This window comes from Bos taurus, chromosome 6 (genome assembly GCF_002263795.3).
Source record: "Bos taurus isolate L1 Dominette 01449 registration number 42190680 breed Hereford chromosome 6, ARS-UCD2.0, whole genome shotgun sequence".
In the NCBI taxonomy this organism is placed as follows: Eukaryota; Metazoa; Chordata; class Mammalia; order Artiodactyla; family Bovidae; genus Bos; species Bos taurus.
In genome coordinates, this window is record NC_037333.1 from 40,063,997 (window position 1) to 40,091,895 (window position 27,899).

Genomic DNA, 27,899 nt, shown 5'->3' on the forward strand with positions numbered 1-27,899 from the left:
GAAGGACAGGGCAACCCACTCCAGTATTCTTGGGCTTCCCTGGTGGCTCAGACAGTAAAGAATCTGCCTACAATGCGGGAGACCTGGGTTCGATCTCTGGATTGGGAAGATCCCCCGGAGGAAAGCATGGCAACCCACTCCAGTATTCTTGCCTGGAGAATCTCCATGGACAGAGGAGCCTGGCAGGCTGCAGTCCATGGGGTCGCAAACAGTCAGACACAACTGAGTGACTAAGCACAGCACAGCATACTGTTTTCCATAATGGTTTCATTCTCACCAATGGTGCATAAAGTTTCCCTTTTTCCACATATTTGCCAACAATTTTTTTCTCCTATCTTTTTGATAATAGCCATCCTAACTGGTGTGAGGTGATACCTAACTGTACTTCATTTGCATTTCTCTAATGATTATTTTGATTACTTGCTTTATTGTAACTGAGTTGTGTGAATTCTTTATATATTTAGGATATTAATCCCTGTTATATATGATTTGCAAATATTTCTCCCATTCTGTTGGTTGCCTTTTCAATATATTGATTTTTTTTCTTATTTGTACGTAATTTCACAAAAATATATCTATAAAGTATATGTTACATGCATGTATACACATACCTTTTATGTTCTTCTATTGTTGTTGAGTTGTTTGAACATTCAAGCAGAAAGGCACAATGGCTTTCATAAGAAAAAAGTATAGAAGAATGAATCAAACATTTATAATATTAGATAAGATATGAAAATGAGTGAAAAAGAAGTATTAAAATGGCTAGAGGGGTAAAAGCAGATGCTGCAACTGGTTTCTCTTAAAAATTCCAAGTTGTCTGATGAATGTTATTGCAGCAGAGAATGACATGTGGAAATGTAAGTTTTTTTTCACATACTGCATAATCAACACTATTTTTGAGTGCCTATTTTGCATCAGGCATTACAGATAAGAGGTCACAGTTTCAGCTTTCAAAATGTTTACAACATCAAGAATTTAAGTTTTATACAACAGAAATTTTAAAAGCTACATGATAAGTAATAAAATACATATGCATGGGAAGACAGAGAAAGGAATATCTTGATTTTCCTGGGAGACTCAAAGAATCTTCATGTATGAGGATGTGTTTTGCAAGCAGAGAGATCAGGGGCTTTCTAGAGAGTGAAAAGAGTATATGCAAAGACCCAGAAAAGTTAAAGAGTTGTATGTTTTCAGGAAATTTAAACAGTTTTAGTGGTTAGAACATACATTGAAAGCCTCATCTTGAAAAATCACTGTCCTGATGACAATAGAATAGAAGGGAAAATTTTGAGCATTGTAGTATGATTTACTTTGCTAGCTAGAAAAATCACTCTAACATGGAGTAGAGAATCCACTTTTGATACAAAGAGTCTATAGAAGGTATAATAAAGATAGGCTTAGTAGCAGATAGTAGTGAGAAGTTATTCCCAGAAGTGACTCAAGTGCTGTTGTGGTTGAGTCACTGGAAACTTCTACAGGAAAGTAATGAAGACCCATCAGATATGAATAAGCTGTGTAGACTTTAACATAAAAATGAAGACAGCCGGGGCACAAAGTATTATTCATTCTCAGGTGAATAAAATTGTCATTCCTTTAAAGAATTAAGTTATTGATTAATTGTCATATAGTCAGCCTGAAACGGTAAGCTGAAATCCTGTATAGTTCAAATTCTACTAGCGATCATAGTGTTATCTGAACTTTAGGGGAAAGATAACGGATGACTTGGGCAATAATTCTGTGCAGGCATCAGGGAGAAGGCTAGTCACTATCTATTCATTGAGTTATCCCATTAAAGGTAATTTGCATAATGTTTAAAACTAAAATTATTGCCAAATAGGAGACTTAGTTCAGTGCCTAACTTATATTAAGCATCCAAAAGATTTTAGTTATTAATGAAAAACAAAGCAGCAAAACTTCTGTTTGTCTTTCTTGGATTGTGAAGGAAAAATTATATATGAAAACTGGTTGTTACTGACATTATGAATCTGTACTCTGTCACCCTGAAATTGGTGAGTCACGTGTCTTAGCCCATTTTTCCCACTAAATCTAAATTATGTGATTCTGTGTATTGAGTGTACTTTTGTTTGCATTTGAGTATGTGTCCATATAAATACGTACATAAAAATTTTAGCACTCATTCAGAATGTCATTGCCTGAAATACGAGGTCAGTAGGAACTCAAACACACATTTTTGTTTTACTTTAAATGCTTAAAGACCAAATGGAAAAGAGTTATTTTTACTATGAAAACATCAATTAAATTTGCACTGAGAGAAATATACCCAGAATGACATCACAGGAAATAAAATAAGATTAAGGAAATGGACAGTTTTCAGGAACAAGTCATCCCAAAATAGGAATTGCTGATAATCAATTAGGATGGACATAGTCTTAAGGCAAAAATGCCAGCTATATGTGAAGTATGTCCCTCTAGAGGCCAATATTCACTCAGCTGTTAAAGATATTTATTAAACTTAAAAAGTTCTGGTAACCACAATTACATAACAGTAATAATATTCTAGTCTAAAATAATCTTGGGTCATTTTAGGTAGAGACATATAAAAGATTTCAATGGCGTGCATTTACTGCTAAAGTTAGAAGTAATATCTCCAAAATATACAGTACTTATTTAGAATTATTGTATAACAGGCAAGAGGATCTCTGATGGCAAAAGAATATTACTGCTTCCTCTTTTACAAATGCAGGGCTGATATTACCTATGATGAGAATGTTTGTCTCCTCTGAGTAGTCCATGACTCAGAAGCAAAAGTCATTCTGCAACCCCAGCCTTCACCCCATTAAATCTGTTCTATTCTTTGGCAGCTGTTTTTGCCATTTACGTTGAAAGCAGATGGGGAAAATGCAAAGAACTGTCAGTTTTATTGCCATGTATAATCAGCATCTGGGCTGTATGTTACAGAAACAATCAGTCCAAACTCATACTTTACTGGTGGTGTAAAAACCCTTTTTGAGTTTCTCAGACAGCTTTCAAATTAAAGTGCTCTTTTTTAATCATGTTGATCATGGAAACAGCAACCATTTGTATTGCTTTTTCAGCCTCCATAAGAATGATGCATGAGTGTAGGTCTTTAAAATACAGTTATGAGTTATCTTCAAAAAACCTGTCTTGCTAATTTGTTTAAAAATGTGTTTTGAACCATAAATATTTATTTCTCATTAGAGATCAAGTCATGTATCAGATTTATTCCTTTATATAATCTGTGTGTTTATGTGTAACTAATATTTGCTATAGATATTATATAATGCCATATGTTATATATTACATATATACACATATATATCCTCATTTTTACTTTTCCCACTATTTTTGGAACTGGAAAAATACACCATATATGTTTTCTACATCTCATGATTTATACCAAAACATTTATAGCAGGGTTTATTTTCTTATTTTTCAGAAAGAGAAACAGACACACCGAGAAACCAACAGTAACGTTTGCAAGGTCCACAGAGCTAATCAGTGGCAGATCTAAATTTAACCCAAGCCTGTATAAAGCTCATACTTTTACTCACTGAACTACATGTTCTTAATCTTTATAGCTATACATACACAAAACATAAATGCCTCTTGGGGAGAGCCATTTCAGCTTTGGCATGTGGATGTTATTTTTTAGAGTTTGTCAAAATAATTTATTGAAACTAATGCTTGAATATTGAAAGCTAGTGAGCTGAAATAAACTAATGTTCTTTAATTCAGTGTAAATGTCTTCGGAACTAGTTGGAATTTTTAATCACCCAATTACAGTGTATGTCTTACACTTTCCTGATATAAGATCTGTTCATTGGTAACTGTAGTAGAATATTTATATGTCACAGAGCCCAGCTATACCTGCATATAATTTCCATGTTCTAAGAGTCCATAATGTTACAGCAGAGAGATTTACTGATAATTTGCTATTTTCTACCATCTTTGAAATAGACACCAGAACGTGATGTATATTGGTAGCTGTTTATTCTTTAGAAACTCTAAATGTGTGAAAACATATTTAAAATAAAACAATAATTAGAGAGCAAGAGAAAAAGATATATAGGAATAGGGAGGAAAGGTCTTCACTGGTTAAGCATACTTGTGAATATTTTTATTGGAGCAGTTAGAAAATTGTCTTCTAACTAAAATTGAACTTCTTACTAAAACTCCCTTCTGGTTTTGGTGAAGTGTAACAGCAAATTGCTTTCAGATATACTTATACCCAGTGATGAAATGTTTTGGAATTATTCATGTAGATTCTGAGGAGTAAGGTTCTGGCTTTTTTTATATGAAAAAGGCTTCTTTTATCACATAGGGTTTATAAAGTTTTTTGTTCTAAATCTATTTTTAGTTTGAAATTCAAAATATTGTTTTCCTTTTATGAAGGACTAGCATTTGCAAGGCTCTTAATTATGGTGGATTTTATCTTTACCATGCAAATATATCTCAGCCATTACACTATCTGTTTTTGTAACCCTGGAATGTTTTTAATCAGATTCTTCATGGAACAATGGATTTAAATTTGTACTCTGTAAAATTCAGCAGATTCTCTGCTATTAAAGTAGAAGATTAGAGAATAGCAAAGTAAATTTCATTTACTTTATTTTTTTAAACTTCATCTGAAAACTCTAATTTTTTCTTCCTTATTTTTTATAATCTGGTTTTAATCCTTACCTCTTATTTGAAGAAGAAGGGCAATTTTTGACATTTGTGTTGTTTGTCGTTTGTCAAATATATTATGAAGTTCTTGTAATAAAACACAAAACTTATTTGTCCTAGAGACCTAAAAGTTTACAGGAAGTACATATTATTTTATTGTTTGTCTACTGAAGACAAAAAATAGACATTTTTAAGCATTTTAAAATTTACTGGTTGACATCTGTCAGTGGTAGAATATTTTCCTGCATGAGAATCTGTCCCTTTGAATGAAGAAGGCAATTACGTTGTGCCTTAATGGATTGCTAGACAGTGCCATAAAAACCAATTAGCTGCTAAGTCAATGTAAATGACCATATAAGTTTTGTTTCAAATACTTTTTTTTTGGAACAAGTTAGAAATAAATAGATAAATACAGAAGAGCATAGTTCAGCTTTCTGTTGCTTATGTTATAAATGCAATGGATTGCCATGTGAAAGTAAGTCATGGCACATTGCAATATGGAATAATATATGCAGCATTGCTATATTTAAATTACTATTTTGCATATAAAGTTAAATATTATTTCATCATGAGTTCTTTTCATTTTATAAATTTTTGAGTATATATTTTCTAAAAAAATAAATAGCCTCACTCATTATGTCTTGTTGTATTTTAGCAGGAATAGTTATCAATGAAATTAATTGCAGATTCAACACAAACCAAGTTACAATAAAATATATTTGAATGCCATTAGAACAATTAGTGATCATTGTAAGTACTCTTGCCTGGAAAATCCCATGGGTGGAGGAGCCTGGTAGGCTGCAGTCCCTGGGGTCACTTAAGAGTCGGACACGACTGAGCGACTTTACTTTCACTTTTCACTTTCATGCATTGGAGAAGGAAATGGCAACCCCCTCCAGTGTTCTTGCCTGGAGAATCCAAGGGACTGGGGAGCCTGGTGGGCTGCCGTCTATGGGGTCGCATAGAGTTGGACACGACTAAAGTGACTTAGCAGCAGCAGCAGCAGCAGCAGCAGCAGCAGCAGCATAAGTATTCTAGGTTCTGAGAATTTAAAATAATAAATGAATTTTTGAATTCATCATTTAATTTTAAAGATTCTAAATATGTGAAGAAGCTTTTTAGTTATGATAGGTGATAGAATTTGTTTGGCCATATTTGTGGTTAATATTGACATTTCAGAAATCTTAGTACTGAATAGCATAGTTTTAAAAAAGCTTGCATTGAACAAATCAGTTGGAAATTTTATTAATAAAATGTCCGTGAAGGTATAAACATATCTATACTTTCAATCACTAATGAACTCCAATTATGTAATTTTGCCCTGAGTAGTCATTAAATATTTGCAGGTTGAATGAATGAATAATTGCTGATTCCTTATTTTAAGAAGCTGAAATTGTATTTATAAAAAGTAATTGCATGATCTAGTTTTGCATGACTGTTAAAATAAAAATACTATACTAGACACTAAGAATTTTTATTTTTTCTCATCATCACATTATATTGAGAAATCTTTTACAAACTGAAATGATGTTTCATTGACCTAGATTTGAAGAAAGTCCTTTAATCAATAGTATTCCATCTATAGCTTGTTTTTATTATATTTCATTTATGACATTTTAAACTACTCAAAATCCAACTACAAGAATGGATCACAAAAAAATATGTCACTAAGCCATCAATTCATAAAGTTGTAATCAATAAATGTAACAGTGAAATTGTTAAAGTAGCCTTTGCTATGCTTTGGGCTTTTGAAGAAAGTAACCCTTTCTTAAGACCTAGATAAATAATCCAGATGCCAAATCCTTATTTTATTCATAGGATTTATTTGTTTTCTTCTAGGGTAAATCAGCCCCTTAGGAGCTAACAGCCTGGTAGAGGAGGGATATGTGAAAAATTAATACAGTCAGAGAAGAACAGATGCGTTTAGAAGAAAATGCTCTTGAGTAGAGAGAAAGATACAATTAACCATACCAAAGAAAGTAAAGGAAGGCTTCAAAAAAAGGCTGTGTGCTAGTCATCTTAAAATAGCTGAATATTATTAATAATGATGTAAACTTATTATTAATTTCAGTGGCTAACAATAAAGAATGATTAAGAAATTATGGACCATTTTGACAGTCATCAAGAAAGCCTAAAAATAAGGTCTTCCAAAAATTTTGATGATTAGGAAAACATTGGAGAAGGCAATAGCACCCCACTCCAGTACTCTTGCCTGGAAAATCCCATGGACGGAAGAGCCTGGAAGGCTGCAGTCCATGGGGTCGCAAAGAGTCGGACATGACTGAGAGACTTCACTTTCACTTTTCCCTTTCATGCACCGGAGAAGGAAATGGCAACCCACTCCCATGTTCTTGCCTGGAGAATCCCAGGGATGGGGGAGCCTGGTGGGCTACTGTCTATGGGGTTGCACAGAGTTGGATACGGTTGAAGTGACTTAGCAGCAGCAGCAGGAAAACATAGATGATACTATATTTAGTGTAAAAGATTCAACTCAAAATTCTCTATACAGTAAAATTTCAGTTATATAAAATAAATATATATACATAAAAACAAGTAAAATTCACTGATCTGAGTGATATATTATGAGTGATTTTAGTTTTCTTATTTATGTATTTCATAAATAGTTTAAGCTTAAGTTTGTCTTTAATATGAACAAAATGACTTTGCTTTTTGGAGGGGAAGAATCATGATTAACATTGCAGGTCAGAGAAGAGATTTTTCCTTTTGTGTGAGAGAGGAAAAGGACAGAAACTTGGGGAATAACTCACTTTAGAGGACTAGAAAGTGAAGCCATAAGTTAAAAAGAGAAAAGCAGGCCAAGAATAAGTAATATACAGTATCACATCCCAGGGAAAGATTGTTCACAGTATCAAATGCTACAGTGAGTTCAAGAGCAACAAAGATTGAGAAAGCCCGTTGCGTGTAGGGACAAAGAGGTCAGATGGTGAACCCTGAGACTATCGAAGAAAACGTGGTATTGTAATAACAGATTTGGAATCAGAAAAGTACAAAATTTAAGAAATTTGACTTAAGCTCCTAGAAATATTTTGTTTTGATCTGATGTTCATTAAAAAATGTTTGTAATACATATAAATGTCAAAGTATTACCAACATTCAATAAAAATGAATTGCTGTATATGATACATATATAGCCTATAAATTGTCTATATATGTATATTCTATTTATATGTAAATATACTAATGGGCTTCCTAGGTGGCACTAATGGTAAAGAATCTACCTGCCAATATAAATGTATATGCGTATATATATGTATGCATATTTTTTAATTCAGATGACAAAATGGAACTCATGCCAGGTATTTCAGCAGATGGGTTTAGTATGATGAATGAGTCAAACAGCTGTAGAAAGGGACACAGAGGTTAGAAAGCTGCTTCCACCTCCAGGGCTGTAGGGAACTAAGGAGAAGGTAGTGTTATACAAAGGCAGGAGCTAGTCCTTAGCAGGAGCTAAAATGAAATGAGACCACTGCTGAGGACACCCCGTGAGGCAGAAAAGGGGAGAATACTCTGACTTCTCCCCTCGTCCCGCCTTCAGTCTCCCACCCTGACCACGTCTCACAAAAGCCAGCCCTTGAGCCTGCACCGTGTGGTTCACGGGCATCAGCTCTCTGGGATGCGGAGCAGAAGTGAGAGAGGGGACGGGAAGTGTACATGAGCATATTTGTACAGGTAGAGAGGAGGCTGAGAAACAGCATTTTTAATGGACTAAAACATTTACCAAACCACCCTATGAAATATACTATTTTGCGTCCTTCATAACTAGATTGGTAAAATCTTGTCTTTGATTGCAGAAGTATGGAGTAGATAAAGTTAGAGGGTTATTTTCAACTTGCAGATTATAGTGTATCATAAAAATACTTCAGTTGTTTTTAAATGCACTTTCCTGCAGTGGTTTTCACATGAAATATTCACATAACGGATTGACAGAGTCCAGAGAGTGTTACCAAAAATATCTGTAGTACTTACACATTTAAAAGTCAAGATTTTGCCTCAGAAGCAGCTTCAAAATTAATTTTATGCATATAACATTTTTTTCAACCTATAACATGCTTTCTGTAAAGGAAATGGCTTATAAAATTTAATATTCAACAATAATGTCTTTTGTGGAAGAGTTATAGTTATCTCTAAAACATGTTCTACATCTCTTCAGTGTTACAACATATTTCTCTTATTGATATTGAACTTGGTAAAATATATTCCCAACATAGATGTTCTCTCTTTTATACAAAGTCCAGACTTAAATATTAATGAGCCCACAATGCTTAAAAACCAAAATCTTCTTCTTGTTTTCACAGTTGCTTTGTTTTTACTCCCAATCTTGCACCATGTTTAGGGAAAAGCACAATTAATTTTAATAGTCTTTTTAGAGAAAAAAGCAAGAGTATATCACTCAGGAAGCATATCACCTTTGCTTCTTGACATGACTTGAATTAAACATATCTGAGAGCTCACATTTCTATTTAAAAATTGAATATATTTTTCATTGCAGACGTTTGGAACAGAACTCAATCAAGGTCATCCCTCCTGGAGCTTTCTCACCATATAAAAAGCTTAGAAGAATGTGAGTGAATAATATTCTGAAATCAATGAAATTTTAAAAAATTATACAGGTCATGAACATGCAAAGACATCCATTTAAGTATGAATATTTAAGTGTTTGACAGCTTAAATATTAAGTGATGTGACTATCTGGTCGCTAGTTCTATAATAGTGTAATGTTAAAAGCTAAAATATTAATTTATTAAGTTCTCTGTAATTTAGCATACTAATTCACACTAGTGTGAACATATGTGGTCAATATATTATGCAGTCAAATTCTTAACTGTTCTGTTTTCAAAAATAAGACATGCCGTCTTTAATAATAATTTAGAAAACTAGCCAATAATTGATTTAAAAGTGTGATTTTTTTTTAAAGTTTAGGATGCTTCAGATGTTGCAAATATTATACACATATTGATAGGTGCAAAACTGATGTGTAAAGGCAATAAAGAGCTTTCTCCTGCAGTAAATCTCACTGACATTCTATTTAATTTAACCTAACCCTATTTTTAATCTTAGCGACCTGAGCAATAATCAGATCTCTGAGCTAGCACCAGATGCTTTCCAAGGACTACGCTCTCTGAATTCACTGTAAGTATTGACCACATAACTGAAGGAAAGTAGAATGCATTAGGAATAATGCCTCTATATTTTAAATTTGGATTTAAAGAATATGTTCCTTTACGTGCTTTACTATGCATTATTAACAGTATTAATTATTATAAATCATTAGTGAATTTTATCATTTTTATGTAGAACTGCTACCTGTCACTAAAATTGGCCAATTTTTAGGGGTTTATATTTTAGAATTCGATAGTTTTACTGTTTAGAAATTGAGTATGAACCCCTTTTTCGACAGTGTTTTCTTACAGAAGTAAAGGGAAAATGTTTACTTTGGAGGCTCCGCTCAGTACTGCATTTATAACCCCATCCTTAAACCCATAGTCACTGTCACTGGGGACAATTACAGTCCCGTTTAGAATGATCCTAGGTAAATGTGCAGAGAGCAGTGAAAGATGGCCAGTGAAAGGGCCCCCCTCCAGCCCTCTACTTCATCACCTTAAAGACTTCCCTGAAAGAACCAGCTTTAATCTCTCCAAGAACAAATAGAAGAAATATGGCAGCTTTTTAATGTCAAAAGGACTTCCAGATGGGCATATAAATTAAAGTGAATTTATAGAGACTGTTATTCCTTCAAATTTGTATAAAATCTTCAGAAGTCTGCTAAGTAGAGTATGTATTATTTCAAATTTTAATTTTAAAGTTTAAAAATGAAATCTGGTTTCTTTGTTTGAGGTGATGCTTAGAGAAGAGTTCTTATTGATGTAAATTACTGCATTGCTCTTAGGAACTTCAGAAGTCAATGGTAGCCAGTGAGAATTTTAGGATACACGTGTGTGATACTTAGGTAAACACCTGGGGTTTGTAGAATACTTTACACTCATACCAAGGGGAGGAGATGTACCAGTTTATCTGGGTTGTAAGTAGCCTCTTGATGAAAGTGAAAGAGGAGAGTGACAAAGTTGGCTTAAAGCTCAACATTCAGAAAATTAAGATCATGGCATCCAGTCCCATCACTTCATGGTAAATAGATGGGGAAACAGTGAGAGACTATTTTTTTGGGCTCCAAAATCACTGCAGATGGTGATTGCAGCCATGAAATTAAAATACGTTTGCTCCTTGGAAGGAAAGTTATGACCAACCTACACAGCGTATTAAAAAGCAGAGACATTACTTTGCCAACAAAGGTCCATCTAGTCAAGGCTATGGTTTTTCCAGTAGTCATGTATGGATGTGAGAGTTGGACCATAAAGAAATCTGAGGGCCGAAGAATTGTTTCTTTTGAACTATGGTGTTGGAGAAGACTTGAGAGTCCCTTCGACTGCAAGGAGATCCAACCAGTCCATCCTAAAGGAGATCCGTCCTGAGTGTTCATTGGAAGGACTGATGTTGAAGCTGAAACTCCAATACTTTGGTCACCTGATGTGAAGAACTGACTCATTTGAAAAGACCCTGATGCTGGGAAAGATTGAAGGAGGGAAGAGAAGGGGACGACAGAGGATGAGATGTTTGGATGGCTTCACTGACTCAATGAACATGAATTTGAGTAGACTCTGGGAGTTGATGATGGACAGGGAGGCCTGGCGTGCTGCAGTCCATGGGGCTGCAAAGAGTTGGACATGACTGAGTGACTGAATTGATGCTGGTCTGCTTAGAAAACTGCAATTTTCTTTAGACCAGAAAAAAAAGGAAAACTATCACTTCACCTGCAGTGTCTGCCTAGGTTCATTTTTGTTTGTTTGTTTGTTTGTTTTTTAGTATATGAAGTCTAAAACCAGGGAAACAACTGCTGGCAGAAAATCTAAAGTGCAGCCGTTCACCCTTTTGGTTGACACCATACCTTTTATTTATCTCAGTTACAGCAGTGACTGGCACATGGGCAAATGATGAACACTGAACAAGTTATCCACTCTTGTATTCTTTTTTTTTTTTTTCATTTTTTTTTCCTCTAATTTTATTTTATTTTTAAACTTTACATAATTGTATTAGTTTTGCCAAATATCAAAATGAATCCGCCACAGGTATACATGTGTTGCCTGGAGAATCCCGTGGACAGGGGAGCCTGGCAAACACAGTCCAAAGGGTCCCACAGAGTCAGACACAACTGAGGCAACTTAGCATGCACACACACATGAACAAGTAACCGTTGGATTCAGTTGGGCACCAGGCTTAGAACCTACAAAATTCCGGGCACATAGTGAATGTATAGTATTTATTGCTGAATGCATTACTTGAATGATATTCTATTGAATACCCAAATAGGTGCCAACTTGATCTGATCGTTTGTTCCCTAAAGCCCTCTTTTTCTTATTCTTGACCGAAAGACGTATCTTAGTATTGCTTTACCCTTTCTTAATGCCTTTACTCCTTGCTGCTGCTGCTGCTACTGCTGCTAAGTCGCTTCAGTCGTGTCCAACCCTGTGCGACCCCATAGATGGCAGCCTACCAGCCTCCCCCGTCCCTGGGATTCTCCAGGCAAGAGTACTGGAGTGGGTTGCCATTTCCTTCTCCAGTACATGAAAGTGAAAAGTGAGAGGGAAGTCGCTCAGTCGTGTCCGACTCTTTGCGACCCCATGGACTGCAGCCTACCAGGCTCCTCCATCCATGGGATTTTCCAGGCAAGAGTACTGGAGTGGGGTGCCATTGCCTTCTCCTTACTCCTTGAGTCTGATAATATAGAATTCTCTTTTGTTCCTGTGTTTTTAAAATTGTTTCTCCTCTGACTTACATTTTTTAAAAAATCTATATTCTACATAAATGACTTTTTATGTCAAACCATATAACTATACCACTGGAATCTATACAAATGGTATGTCTACTTGTATAGTATAGTCACCCAGATTTATTTCCTTAAGAATTTTCTTCATATTTTATAATTTATCCCACCTCTCACTGACACCTTAAAAGGGAACAGCTTTTTCCTCACTCTGATTCATCTCTGTTGCATTGTCATTTCCCCTCCTTTCTGAACAGAAGTCAGGTACAGCTGCCAAACATATTTTGATTCTCATTTTAGCTTTTTCCTTTACATTTTATGATATCCATTTATTTCTTTTCAAAATGAATGTTTCTGGCCTTTAAAGAATAAATGCCCATTGTAGAGAATATTTTATGAAAATATAGATAGATAGATGCAAATTCAAATGACCTCTGGATGGAAAATCACCTGCAATCTAGAGATCGTCCACTTTTTTCTATGTATATATGAGTATATTTTTCTAAGTGAAATTATACTGTAATATATTCTTCTGTATTATGCTGTTTTAAACTTAATATCATATCATAAGGGTTTCCCAGGTGGTACTAGTGGTACAGAACCTGCCTGCCAACGCAGGGGATACAAGAGATGCGGCTTCGATCTCTAGGTTGGAAAGATCCCCTGAAGTAGGAAATGGCAATCCACTCCAGTATTCTTGCCTGGAAAATTCCATGGAAGAGAAACCTGATGGGCCACAGTCCATGGGGCCACAATGAGTTAGATGTGATTGAGCACAGAGCATACGCATAATATCATAAATACTTTCATGTCAACCAGTATTTCTTCAAACATGATTTTTATCAATGTGAAATATATATTTAGCTAAGCCCCTTCTTTAGAATCTGGAAATATTTTGTTTGTATTTCATTTTTCACCATTATAAATTAGGCCACGATTAATAGTTAGCACATAAAAATATTGTATTTGTCTGATTTTTTTTTCTTAAACTCCTGAGAGAAACTACTTACTTAAAATTTATATACACATTTTTATAAGTCTTGATTGTTGTTATGGTTCAGTTGCCAAGTCCTGTCCTACTGTTCGCAACCCCATGGACTGCCTAGAGAACAGCTACAACTCATTTGTGCCCTTAAAAATATAATTTCTGTCTTTTCCTTCACATTATTATGGTTCCTCCCCTCCTTTATGAGGCTGAGAATAGAAGGCCTTCATTGCAGACCTGTTGTCAGTAGCCAGCATGATGAGTCAATCGTTTTCATTTCCTTGCTGCTGAAATCCTCTCATTTCACCATTTCTGTGAATAAGATAATTTCCTTAATTTATTCCTGTGCTAATTTTTACTTCATTTTCCTCTTCAAACAATATTTATTCATCAATCCAATGTTAGAACATCACTGTGTGCCAAAGCCTAGGCACTGGGTGTATTACAGTGATCGTCATGGTCCCTGCACTTCGTGGTTACACTTAGTGGCTAATGGGGGGAAGGGGGAGGACACGAGGATACATTCCTATTCATATTTCTTTGGGGAACATACATTTTAAAAATTCTGTATAAATATTAATGATCACTGTCTTTGCAAATTTTACATTTCTGATGTATGTACATTATATTTTTAAAACAAATATTTTACACTTATATGGATTCCTTTCACTCTTAACCATTATGATAATTCTAAATTTTACCCCTTTGAAGAACAACGGATTCCAGGTTAGTGTTCTCCTTTGTTATATGCTGTATTCTTTCATATATGAGCTCTGTGTATTTGTGTATAAAAACATGACAAATTAACTGTGGACATTTCTATGAAAGGACAGTAAAATTATAAAGTGTGTTAATTTTTCTTAGTTTTTTGTTTATCTATGGTTTCAAACTTTCTACCATAAACATACATCTAACCTATAATCAGGGGAGAAGCATTTCCAAATTGAAGTTTGTTTACTGTGCTATGGCTTTATGATATATGGAGCTTCCTAACCTCCTTTATGCCTGAACACGTTTGTTTGGATAAATTTGTTTTGCTGCTTGGTCTCTAATATTTTTTGTTTGTTTGTTTAAATCATGTGTTTTCCAGTGTCCTCTATGGAAATAAAATCACAGAACTCCCAAAAAGTTTATTTGAAGGACTGTTTTCCTTACAGTTACTGTAAGTATTTGATTGTTTTTCATCTGTTGAACCTAAATATTATATTTTACACCGTGTACCATCTCGTATTTTCATGGAGGCTTCAGAAAAATTTGACCCAAAATGACAGTTTAATGAAATGGAAAAGATTAGTGAAGCTAACATTGATGATGGTCATTTATTTGAAGACACAAGCGTCCCGGCTGTTCTGTCATTTAAAGTTTCTGCAATCTTTGCCCTTTATGAAATTTATCTGTTTTGATTTAACAGTACTTGGAAAGCAGAAAGACATGGTGATATGTTTATTCACCTTTGTCCAAAAAAATCTCTAACAGTGACAATACTAGAATAACACCCCCCAACACAAAAATGGTCTCTAGTAGTCTAGGACAGAGTGTTAACAAAGTAATCTTTAGTGAGAGAATCATCTGTTAATTTCCTGGATTTTAATATGTAAAGACCACTCTGCTTAGAGAATAGCTACAACTCATTTGTCTCAAAAGAAGTATTTATGATACAAATTTATAAGAATAAGAATTGACTCCACATGTCATAATGAATGCTCATATGAAAATGAGATTGAAAAAAAAAATATGTTAATACTAAGATTGTTAGTGTTGGATCATCAAAATCTATTCAAATCCCCAGACAATTATAGGATATCTCTTTTGGGGCACACACTGACCTATCTGCTATGGAAGAAAAGATGAATATGCTACAATTTCTGCTCTCACCTAGCTCACAGCCAGCTTACTTTAAAATTCCTAAGTTTAGAATGCTATTTTCTCTTTTGAGTGTATGCATTTGTTGGTGTTAGGTTTGTACCATTTACTTGGTAAAAATGTATTCCTAATCCCACAAACTTCCCAAATGTGGATCTTTTTTTTTACTTGATAAATGTATGGTTATCATTATATCCTATTATTCACATTTTTAACTGTTTATTATTATGCAGAAGCATATTATATATCACAGCCCAATTCATACTCTCTCTCACACACACATGAAACAAATCGTTAACAAAGCAATATTTAACCTTACTATATACAGTACTGTCAATTCTGTCCATTCTCTCTCTTCTTAATGCTATATAACCCAATAAATTAATTTCCAGCAAACCAATCAGTCAAGCTAAATACTGACTTTTGTGACCTAGTGGTTTTATTTGGGCGTAAGATTATTTCACAGCCCCTACAAGGAAGTTAGGTATAGCTGTGTGCTACAGCCAAGTGTTGTCTATTTTTTATTTGCCTCTCTCTCAGTTCTTCCTAGCACTGTTCTCTTTGCCATTTACTTCTAATCTCTTTTGCTACCACTGCCCTCTGTGGTATCAACACTTAAAGTTGCACGTTTTTTTCTTTTCCTCCCATACTTATTGGTAGTTGATGTAGTAAATGGGTTAATAATAAACCCTTGGAATCTCTATGTAGATAAATCTTACTCAAAAAACCAGCTTTCTCACTGTGCCTTAAATTATATCCCTAGACTAAGCCTGCCGGGGCCAACAAGGCACAATTGACTCTGTAAGGTTAGCTGAGAATTTGATTCAGTTAAGCTTCTTAGATCTGTTGAACAGATGAGATATTTGCGAGAAGTGGGTAAATGGAAGGAATAAAAGAAAGTAGTGTTCAGTATTACTCCCCCAATTTCTGGACCACCTGAGAGTAAAGTAAGTACAAAATTCTCAGAGAAGCACTTTCTTTAGTTGTCTTCCAGACTCCCTGCTTTCTCCCTGTCTTTAGCATTCTGCTGCCTGACTCCTCTTTTAGTTAGCTGTATGCCATCTGTCATGGCCCTGAGTGAGGAGGCATGGATTAATCAGTCCATACCGCAAATCAGTCTCTAAGGTCTTAGGAAAGGATTCTGTAGACCACAGAGAAGGCCAAAACTGAAATTCCTAAAAGAAGATTAAAAAAAAATACGAAACTCTGATCCCTGGTTCAGGAACTAAGATACTACATGCCACATGGTGTGGACAAAAAAAGAAAGAAAACACACCCGAATAGTATGTCCATAAAAAAAAAAAAAAAAGGCAAAGTGAAAGCGTTAATCACTCAGTTGTGTCTGACTCTTTGTAACTCCATGGACTGTAGCCCATCAGGCTCCTCTGTCCATGGAATTTTCCAGGCAAGAATACTAGAGTGGGTTGCCATTCCCTTCTCTAGAGGATCTTCCCAACCCAGGGATCAAACCCAGGTCTCCTGTATTTAGGCAGATTCTTAACCATCTGAGCTACCAGGGAAAAGGCAAAGGTGAGTTAAAAAAAAGACAAGTGCAGCAAGGAGAACTACTATGAGGAAGTCCTGACTTTGCACAGGCAGAGAGTTGAGATCTTAAAAAAGCAAGTAAAACTGAAATACCCTGTGTTAATCACAGAGGGTCTGTTGGGCAAATTGGGAAATAGTATTCAGTGTGTTAAAAAGGAAGGCATCACACCCAAACCATATAGCACATATTTTTGAGTTACCAAGTATTTGTTAAAATCCTAAGTATCAAAGCTCCGAACTAGATGGTGAGAGAGAATAAGAAATATCAAAAAATTTTCTGCCCCCAGAAGGCTAAACTCTCTGCAGATGAACTATGTGGGCCTATGTAAAATAGTTGACGAAACTAGGTAACACTGACTAACTTGCTCTGGAAAGTAGAGGAAGGAGCATGTTAATTGGGTGAAAGTTGTATTCTGGAAAATTCTTGCTCTGGAGAAAGTGAGGTCCTCTGAGGTCTTGATAGGCCAGATGGTTGAGGCAGATGGAGAGCAGGACCCGTGTATTCCCATAGGTGAAGCAAGCATGAATAAAAGCATAGGCAAGGTGACATGTAACCTGTAAGGATGACGTTTGCACAAGATCTGTAAACCATGGCTCCACAAAATACTAATATTGAATATTGGTACGATATATGAGAAAATGGAGAAGGAAATGGCAACCCACTCCAGTATTCTTGCCTAGAGAATCCTATGGACAGAGGAGCCTGGTGGGCTGCTGTCTGTAGGGTCGCACAGAGTCAGACACGACTGAAGCGACTTAGCGTGCATGCATGCATTGGGAAGGTAATGGGAACCCACTCCAGTATTCTTGCCTGGAGAATCCTGGGGACGGGGGAGCCTGGTGGGCGGCCGTCTGTGGGATTGCACAGAGTCAGACACAACTGAAGTGACTTAGCAGCAGCATATGAGAAAAAAAGTTTGTGAGATACTGTGCTAAACAAAGTGAATTGGATATCTATACTGCAGAATAGAGCTTCTCTGATGGCTCAATGGGTAAAGAATTCATCTGCAGTGCAGGAGACATAGGAGATGTAAGTTTGATCCCTGGGTCGGGAAAGTCCCCTGGAGGAGGAAATGGCAACTCACTCCAGTATTCTTTCCTGGAGAATCCCATGGACAGAGGAGCCTGGCGAGCTACAGTCCATGGGATTGCCAAGGGTTGGACATGACTTAGTGACTAAACAGCAAGAGTTCAGAAAAGGGAATCAGAGATCCCATTGGGAATTTTGGGCTGTTGTCAGGTCTTGAGTTATTCAGAGCAAATTGGGAGTTACTGCACTGTTTGGGAGAGGAGTGACGTGATCTGATCAATGTTTAGAAGTCTCACTCCAGCTACTGTTCTGAGAATGGATTGGACTTCTTTTTCTTAGAGCAGCTCCAAGGACTAATGTTTATGAGGACTTTATAGAGCCTTTGATAGCAAAGGCTGGTTCTCACCCACCTTTATCTATTGCTGTACTTCTGCACCTTCCAGAGAATATCTTTGATAATTTTTTGTTGGATAAATGTGTAAGTACCACTAGATTTAGGCAATCCAATCATTAGATATGACCCTTGCTTTATCTGCCATGACCCCAAATCTTCAGCCTGTGATACCTGAATAATGACAGTTAAATCTTAGTGTCAAGGTTAAAAGCAGTGAATTTCTTGATTGGATTTTCTCAATAACAAGAGTCTTGAAGGTGGGTTAATGAGATACTACACTTTAATTAATTCTATAACTATTTGATCAAACAGATTACTGAATGCCAACAAGATAAACTGCCTCCGGGTAGATGCTTTTCAGGATCTGCACAACCTGAACCTTCTCTCCTTATATGACAACAAGCTTCAGACCATCGCCAAGGGGACCTTTTCACCTCTCCGGGCCATTCAAACCATGTATGTATATGGAGTCAGGGTCAAATTTGATGACCATTGTTTTCATTCTGGATTTGAGAGTTGAGTTCATTGCAAGTCATGTGTAAAAGTGTTCTGTATGTGTTTCTGAAAGGCATTTGGCCCAGAACCCCTTTATTTGTGACTGCCATCTCAAGTGGCTGGCGGATTATCTCCATACCAACCCAATCGAGACCAGTGGTGCCCGCTGCACCAGTCCCCGGCGACTGGCAAACAAAAGAATCGGACAGATCAAAAGCAAGAAATTCCGTTGTTCAGGTAATTTCTTACTTTGTGTGACATTTCCCCTGTGTTACTGAAAACAGTAGTTAATGAGATGTAGAGACAGCTGACCTTCGACTGAATCGCCAAACATTACAGAATTGTATTTCTTTTTCTTCTGCCCATGAAGAAAAATAGACACCATTCACATAGAATCCCTACATGTAACCTTTTTAACACACTATCCAGCAGAAGAAATAAAGGGAAAAAGATGCCTGGATACTTCAGGCTGTAATCCCAGGGTTTGAATTTAACAGTGGCCTTCTAGCTAACTCAGTGCCTGTTAAATCTCATGTTTGTTGTATTGTTTTCCATTGAGCAGTGGTGAAGTAGTTAATTGTCTTTCTATTTCTCTGAGAAAGTGAACTGCGGCGTAGTTACTTGATTTGCTCAGGTTCAGAAGTAGGGGGAAAAAGAACACTCTGGATTCCTTGCTTCTCACAGGAAAACAATGTTTTGTTTCTACCTTTACGTTTTCACATTTTGACCAGGACTGTGAAGATATTTTTTTTTTTTTTTTCTGAAAGGCCATCTTTTAACACTTTGGGAATATTACATTTACTTATAAAAAGTGAAATATAGGTGCATTGTACTAATATTAAAGAGAAAACTTAGTTCATTGAAATTTTATATTTGCTTTGGTATAATTCTTTCTATTTTCTCAAAATAAAATGCATTATTTATGTTTCGGGTAGTACACTACCCAACTATTCCAGGCGTTATTTCACATTCGGCAGTTAATTCATAACTAAAAAGCTAATATCAAGATAAAGCCGTTTATTGTCCATGATTCTAGATGCATTTCCTACTCATGGTTATACTTCAGCCACTGCTGTGAATATACATTTTTTTCACTTAATTATCTATAGTAACTTTAGTCCATTCTTAATCTAATATAACTCATATCTCTGCTTGCTGACATTCAGGTGCATCTTCTATTTTTTTTCTCTTTTTTTTATTTAGCTAAAGAACAGTATTTCATTCCAGGTAGGTTTTGCTCGGTAGTAGGACTAACTGCAGACACCTTTTTCTCACTTATAAAACCTAGCTTCTAAAACTCTGATATGCATGCTTTCAAAAGTCCATTGGATACGCTGTAGCTAGATTCTGCATAGATCACTAGTAACTGTTTCCTGAAAACCTGACCTTTGCATGCAGCTTCTGATGTTAAACATACATATTATTAAACTCCCACTTTTTTTTTCTCTCTCTCTCTCACTTTGGCACATTATCTAAAATTTCTCACAGTAGCTAAAATGTTTGAACCTATGGCTTTCTACTTAAATCATTTTCTCTCCTTATGTGTATATCTGACCTTTCAACCTGTTTTTAAAATATAGCTTCTTGAGCTGGTTTTAAAGACAGACCTTTCTGTGTCAAAGAACTAGTTCTACATGCAATCAGTCACAAACACACAAAACTGTTTTCAATCATGAGATTTACTCTTTTATAGAGATTTTTCTATACTAAAAAAGTATCCCTTACTTTTTGCTTTACTTGGTTTGCTGTTGCTTCGCTTTTTATACCAAAGCATCAGCTTCCTACTGGTTTATGTGCAGCTGTACTTTGTGATCTTCAATTCTTGCATCTTTGGACTCGTAGTATAACAACTCCATGAAAGCAGGATTGATATCCATCCTGAAAGTATCATGAGCACCCAGTGCCTTGAATAACTTAGTTGAATGGAGTGTTTCTTAGAAAAATAATTGAAATATTTTACCACTGCAATCTTAACACTGTCAAAGCTGATGATTCTAGAACTAGCTCTTTGAAGTATGTTTATTTACTTATTTCTTCCTTGCCTGCCAATTGTGTAAAATGCCTCTTGACTTGTTTGTTTTAAACTATTATTTAAAAATACATGTTAGTAACTCATTGGCTATATTTGTAATCTCCTGGGTATATTCTAGACTATAAAATATTTTAATAGTTATAAATAAAGATATTTCTAAGCTGTTAGTATAAAAAAAAACATCTTTTCTCTTAAGAGTTCTAGGTTTGGTCTCTATTTTAAGGAGATATGCCTTGCTTGCCATTGCTGAATTATAATACGAATAATTTTATGCATTTAACCGATTTTGTTTTATCACATATTTTGACTTGAATGATCAGTAATATTTTGTATATTACACTGGCTCCAGAAGAAGTAACATGTTGAAATAACAATTGGCTTTCATTGGCAATCTTTAAATTTATTATTTTTACCCAATTATTAAATAGAAAGTCATCTGATAACTATTACCCAGAAAAAGTTATATTGAAAACCAGAACCCCCCATAGGATAAAACATTGATATTACTTAAATGTCCAAATTAGAGAAGTTAATATTATCAAAATATTCAATCTCTTACATTTAAATATGCTTTTTCATAATTAGAAATTCGGAGAAGGCAATGGCACCCCACTCCAGTACTCTTGCCTGGAATATCCCATGGATGGAGGAGCCTGGTGGGCTGTAGTCCATAATTAGAAATTAGTATTTCAAATTCACCAAGTAAAAAAATCAGGTAGTTTTCAAAATTTTGTTAATAAGATTCAGTTCAGTTCAATCTCTCAGTCATGTCCAACTCTTTGTGACCCCAGGGAAACAGCACACCAGGCTTCCCTGTCCATCACCACCTCCTGGAGCTAACTCAAACTCATGTCCATCAAGTGGGTGATGCCACCCATTGAATCAGTGATGCATCGAGTTGATGATGCTGTTAACAAGATTAACAGCAGCCAAATAGGTTTTGCAAGGAAAAAAAAAAAAAAAAACCTCTATATCAGATATCATGGCTTAATTGTCAATTTCTGATTATTCAGTTTACATGATTTAAAAGCGTAATTCTAGAAGTCAGGACTCAGAAGAATTCTTTGAGCCTCTGCTCCCTCTCCACCCCACCCCCCCCAGATATTAATTAAAATCTAAGCTTACTGAGAGAGTAGTCATAAAATAAGTATTATTGTCATTGCATTGAATGCAGATTATTTTCAACGTAAAATACCTCATGTATCTGTCATTTACACTTTATTCCCTGCATTTTCTCTATTTCACTTTTAAAATGAAAGCTTAAACCACAATACAACAGATCCTCATGTCATATCGTAAATGTCATGACATTAATTGCCAAATGTAATGAAACTATTATATTCAACTTTCCGAACTTCTTCCGAGATCCTGATTCCATTTAATTCAGTGACATTATTTATGAGTTGGAAACGTCATTAAAAAGCATGTAAGCCATAAAACCTAAGGTTTCGTCCAAATTTTCCATTGGGAGTCCTTGATGATCAATCTCATGATTTGCATTTTATTTCATTTCACGTGTCTGTTTGCCTACCACCATTCTGGATGGCGTCTAGATAGTACAGTGATCACTCAGAACAAAATTTATCTTGTGAAGAGTTCATCTTTTAAAGGACTTGACAAGAACTTAATTTGTGCTATGCATCTTGTATGCCATTGCTTTTCCTGTAAGACCCCTGTGCTTCACAAAATGATTATGAAAGTTTACAAAGCATGACGGTTCCTGTCAAACCGAGCCATTCCCCAATAATTGCCACAGTCAGGGAGGAAGGACGAGACCTTAGTGAGTTATATATATACTATGTGAATCTTACTTGGGTTTGCTCTGTCTTTCTTTCCTTCTGGGTGATCTTTACTTTTTCAGGAATTCACCATTTGGGCTGTAAGTAAAAGTGTCTGATCTGAAACATAATATCCTCCCTTTTCAATCCTGATGTATCTTCTTTTAGTCTCACTCTTCTGCGCCTTCTTATTTGTTTTTATTTTTTCAAGAAGACACCACAGATCTGTTGGGCCTCTCTGTTGTCCTTGTAGCGCACCTTCAACTTCTCCCTGGATGTTGTTCCCGAAAAAGCTGTTGTTTCAATTCTGCAGTTCTGAGGAACGCTGGAGGCACCTTTCAGTATAGCCCCTTCTTTGTGTTTCCAGGAACTCTTCGGTAGTAATACTCTTACTATGGTCATAAACATTCTTACGGGAAGAATGCATGTCATGTAAACAGTATTACGTTTCCAGACCGTCTGTAGCTTCTCTCCTGCTTCCCTTCATCTTTCCTCTTGGTCTTCCCCTTGGCCTAGTGGATGGTGTAGTGGTTATGTAGCGAGATTTTCTGTTGTGCTTGATCTAACCATGTGGTTGCCAGGTATGAGTAAAACATGGTTCCGTCAAGCACCATGGAACGTCACGCAGCTTTCTACAGCATGACAAGCTGCTGAGGCTTAAATCAGGATTTACTTGTCTCTTTTTATAAAATCAAAATGAACAAAAGAGGGCTTTTTAAGCATTTCTGAAGATTATGTGAGAGGGAGAGAATAATAAAAGACCATAGAAAATTAAAAAACCTGAGTCCATCTATTTGCCTTGAAAGCCCTGATTGAAAATGATATATAGGCATATGTTTATTACTGGATACATTTTCAATTCTTGACTCAGAGAAAAAAATAAACTTTTTCACGATTAGTAGCCATTGTGTGATTAGCTGTCGAATAGGCTAGAATGGCTCACAACTGGATCAGCAGAAAGTACAGCTGTGAAAAGCTCAACTCTGTTAATGTTTTCCTGTCCTGTGAATCCGGTTACTCTTTTTTCCAGCAAATTCCAAGCCCTTGTTTTAACCCTTTCCTGACATCCATTGACCAAAACCCCCCAAGTTGTCTCCCTGCTGCATAATCTATAGTTACCTTACTTTTTTCTTCCTACAAATTAACAAATATTCTAACTTTCAGACTCAGTATCTTCTTTTTTGGCTTGAATCCTCAATAGGTACAGAAGATTATCGATCAAAATTAAGTGGGGACTGCTTTGCCGATTTGGCTTGCCCTGAAAAGTGCCGCTGCGAAGGGACCACAGTAGACTGCTCCAATCAAAAACTCACCAAAATCCCAGATCACATTCCCCAGTACACTGCAGAGCTGTAAGTTCATCTCCCAGAAAAATCCAGTTTCAGAAGGAGGGAACGAGAGCATCAAAACATTGGGATTCTTTTCTTGCCCTTTCATCTCAATAATTATGTTAATTTTAATTGACACACATTGGCATAACTCTATTTTGTACAAATGTAAGTATTAGAGGCTTTCTTCCTTCCTCTTTCTGGTCCAAGGTACAACTACAGAAAATAACTCAAAAATTCAGTTAGTACTTGATAATGCTAATAACAGTACATCCATTTGATACTTATTACTTGGGGGCTTCCCTGATAGATGAGTTGGTAAATAGTCCACCTGCAATGCTGGAGACACCGGTGTGATTCCTGGGTCAGGAAGATCTGCTGGAGAAGGAGTATGCTACCCACTCCAGTATTCTTGGGCTCCTCTTATAGCTCAGCTGGTAAAGAATCTGCCTGCAGTGCGGGAGATCTGGGTTTGATCCCTGGGTTGGGAAGATCCCCTGGAGAAGGGAAAGGCAACCCATTCCAGTATTCTGGCCTAGAGAATTCCATGGACTGTATAGTCCAAGGGTTGGCAAAGAGTCAGACACAACTGAGTGACTTTCACTTTCACTTTCCCTGATAGCTCACTTGGTAAAGAATTATACCTGCAATGCAGGAGACCCTGGTTCAATTCCTGGATGGGAATGATCCCCTGGAGAAGGGATAGGCTACCCACTCCAGTATTCTTGGGCTTCCCTTGTGGCTCAGCTGGTAAAGAATCCACCTGTAGTGCAGGAGACTTGGGTTCGATCCCTGGGTTTGGAAGATCCCATGGAGAAGGGAAAGATTACCCACTCCACTATTCTGGCCTGGAGAATTCCATGGACTATATAGTCCATGGGGTGGCAAAGAGTCGGACACGACTTAGTGACTTTCACTTTCTTGCGTATGAATTATGTCCAAGGGCTTTCCTGGTAACTCAGGTGGTAAAGAATCTGCCTGCAATGCAGGAGACCTGGGTTCAATCCCTGGGTCGGGAAGATCCCCTGGAGAAGACAATCCTAGAGAGAGAAGACTCTCCAGTATTCTTGCCTGGAAAATCCCAGGGACAGAGAAGCCTGGAGGGCTACAGTCCATGGGGTCACAAAGAGTCAGACACAGCTGAGCGACTAACCCTTTCACTGTGTCCAAACCCATTTCTAAGCATTTAATTGATTTTTAATGTATTTAGTCTTTTCAGCAACCAAATGAAATAGTTTGGAGTCAACATTTTGAATCTTTGTTCATTGTGAATTCAATCAGAGTCCTTTTTTATCAGCTATACTATAATAATTCACTGACTCATAAGTTGAAGGATTCAGTAATTGTCAAGTATAAAACACTAAGGATAGTTTTCTTTTTCTGAACAGTGGATAACATAGCAGGAAAAACTGAAAATGATAAAGTGTGAGCAGATCTATATTTATAATACTAACATAGGGCTTAGCACATACTAGGTTCTAAAATATATTTGTTGAATTATTTATAGATTCTGTGTCCATCTGTGTTGGCCTTTACTGACTTAGTTATAAAAGTATGACATTTAATGTTAGGGTTTCTAAAAAAATAAAAACCTAATGAAACCTCATCACTTTTAGAACATCTTAGTAGTGTTTATGTCTAGCACCATCTGGTATTTGTCATTAACTGCTTTGCAAAGTTGGTTGTCTTTTTGTGCCTGTATAATTCTTTCATGTTCAACTAGATTATAGCCCCTTGATGGCAGGGATTGTTTTATAGTTTATCTCTCACAGTACCTATGCTGATGCCTGTTACTTAATGAATTTTAATCAATTTACATATTTAAAAATTATACAGTGCTTTCAAAAAGATGACAGCAGCTAACTACCTAGTGGTTATAAGGATTTTTTTTTTAATTTCTATTCGTACATGAAGCTATTTCATAGGTCCAGAACTTTAGAATTGTGTGGACACCATGCAATAAAATCTCCAAACTCTGTGTTTACTGTCATGTACGGAGTTATATTTATGTTCAGTAACTCTGCAAAGAATTCTAATTCTATCTTTCAGCATGATAATACTTAAAATAAGTTCACCTGTCACTCATGCATTTAGAAACTAGTACCTAGTTTATCTTTCAGCAAAGGTTGTGTTTGCTGAGAATGATGGCATTGATGGTAACTAATGATGGTAACTAATTAAGAAATTACGATTTTTAAAAATTAGTCCTGGGAAGAAAATATTTGCAAAATATATATCTGTAAGGAACTCATATCCAGAATACATAAAGAGCTCTTGAAACACAGTGATTAATATCTACTTTACCTGAGACTGCTCTGTCAGTCCATTGGTTAAGACGTAGAGCTTCCACTGCAGAGGGCATGGGTGCAATCCCCAGCCGAGGATTTAAGATCCCGCAAGACATGTGTGTGGCTGCTCTTCCCTCCCTCCACCCCGCTCAAAAAAGTACCTTACCAGATTAAAAAGTGATCAAATAATTTGTATGGACATTTCTCCAAAGAAGATATCTAAATGACTGATAAGCACATGATAAAGCACTCAGGATCGCTAGGCATGTGAAAATACAAATGAAAACCCCAATGAGGTAGCACTTCACATCCACTGGCTTTTAAAAAAGACAGTAATGGGTAAGAGAAATTTGGCCCCCCATACATTGCTGGTGGAAATGTAAAATGGTCCAGCCCTTTTGAAAAACAGTTTGGCTTTTCCTGAGGTGGCTAACATGGTTAAATGGCTTTACCATCTGACACAGTGGTTTCACACCTATGTATATAGCTGAAAATTGAAATCATACATCTACACAAAATCTTGTACACCAGTGTTCCTAGCAGATTATTTATAATCATCCAAGTGGAATGCAACTCAGATATCCATCAGCTGATGAATGGATAAACACATGTGGCATATCCACACAACGGAATATAATTCGGCCATAAAATGGAATGAAGTACCAATCTATGCTAAACGTGGAAAGACCTTATAAAAATTAAGCAAAGTGAAAAAAGCCAGGCCAAAAATCCACATTTTGTATGATTCTATTAATAAGAAATCTTCAGAATAGGAAAATCTGTAGAGACAGAAAATAAATTACTGGTTGCTAAGGATTGAGATAGCGGAGGGCAGGAAATTGAGAGTGACTACTGACAGGCAGGGGGTTTCTTTTTTGGGTGATGAATATGTTCTGGAGTTGGAACGCAAAGATGGTTGCACAAGTTTGTGAATATTTTTAAAACCACTGAATTGTACACTTTAAAAGGGTACACTGTATGGTCTGGAAATTGTATACCAGTAAAGTTGTTAATAAAAACATTTATGGAACAAGTGACTAGAAAAAAAAAGGTCTAAAATGCTTTTGGAAGCAGTGGTAAGAGTGGAAAAAAAGAGGAAAAAACAATCTACAGATTACTGAATGATGAGTTGGTTTTGAATTTTGATTATTGGTTTTCTTTACTATATGCTTCTTAATATGTTTTATTTTGATCCTTACAATATGGGATAAATTGAAAAATATCTGTCCTTCCCACAAATTTTCTGATACATGTCTTGTATTTTTCTTTTGGATAATCATTAAGTAATGTTATAATTCTGTACGAGAAATAAAATTTAATCTCTTCCTGACTTTTGGGAATGAAACTCTTCTGTTTCTGCTTTCCCTAGGCGCCTCAACAATAATGAATTTACAGTGTTGGAAGCTACCGGGATCTTCAAGAAACTTCCTCAGTTACGTAAAATGTAAGCCATATATTAGCCATCTTTAAAAATTCCTATAGTGTTGTGTTCTCTTATACCTTTGTAGTTTTATTTCGATTTCTTAGGAAATAGGGAAAATTAAAGATTCAAAGATATGTCCATACGGTGACCACTTGTGATATGAATATAGGGTAAACACTGAGAGAAACCTAAGTAATTTGCTCTTTTCTGTGTATGTCAGCGATGGCGACCAGGTTTTCTGTAGCAGAACCCTC

General features: G+C 36.0%; 1 protein-coding gene and 1 non-coding gene across 4 annotated transcripts in view; both read left to right on the forward strand.

The window, feature by feature from the left end:
* Positions 1 to 27,899, forward strand: part of SLIT2 (slit guidance ligand 2) — a 406,423-nt gene that overhangs the window by 285,997 nt on the left and 92,527 nt on the right. For 2 of the 3 annotated variants that reach the window (XM_005207790.5, NM_001191516.2), the window contains 8 exons: positions 9,158 to 9,229; positions 9,727 to 9,798; positions 14,560 to 14,631; positions 18,614 to 18,757; positions 18,870 to 19,033; positions 20,000 to 20,023; positions 23,808 to 23,958; positions 27,592 to 27,666. In XM_005207790.5, coding sequence (XP_005207847.1) covers positions 9,158 to 9,229; positions 9,727 to 9,798; positions 14,560 to 14,631; positions 18,614 to 18,757; positions 18,870 to 19,033; positions 20,000 to 20,023; positions 23,808 to 23,958; positions 27,592 to 27,666 — 774 coding nt within the window. The remainder of the gene's footprint in view (positions 1 to 9,157; positions 9,230 to 9,726; positions 9,799 to 14,559; positions 14,632 to 18,613; positions 18,758 to 18,869; positions 19,034 to 19,999; positions 20,024 to 23,807; positions 23,959 to 27,591; positions 27,667 to 27,899) is intronic. The other variant, XM_005207792.5, reaches the window with a different exon arrangement.
* On the forward strand, positions 23,134 to 23,243 carry MIR218-1 (microRNA mir-218-1). Its single transcript, NR_031146.1, has one exon. It is a non-coding gene; the product is annotated as a microRNA mir-218-1 (primary transcript).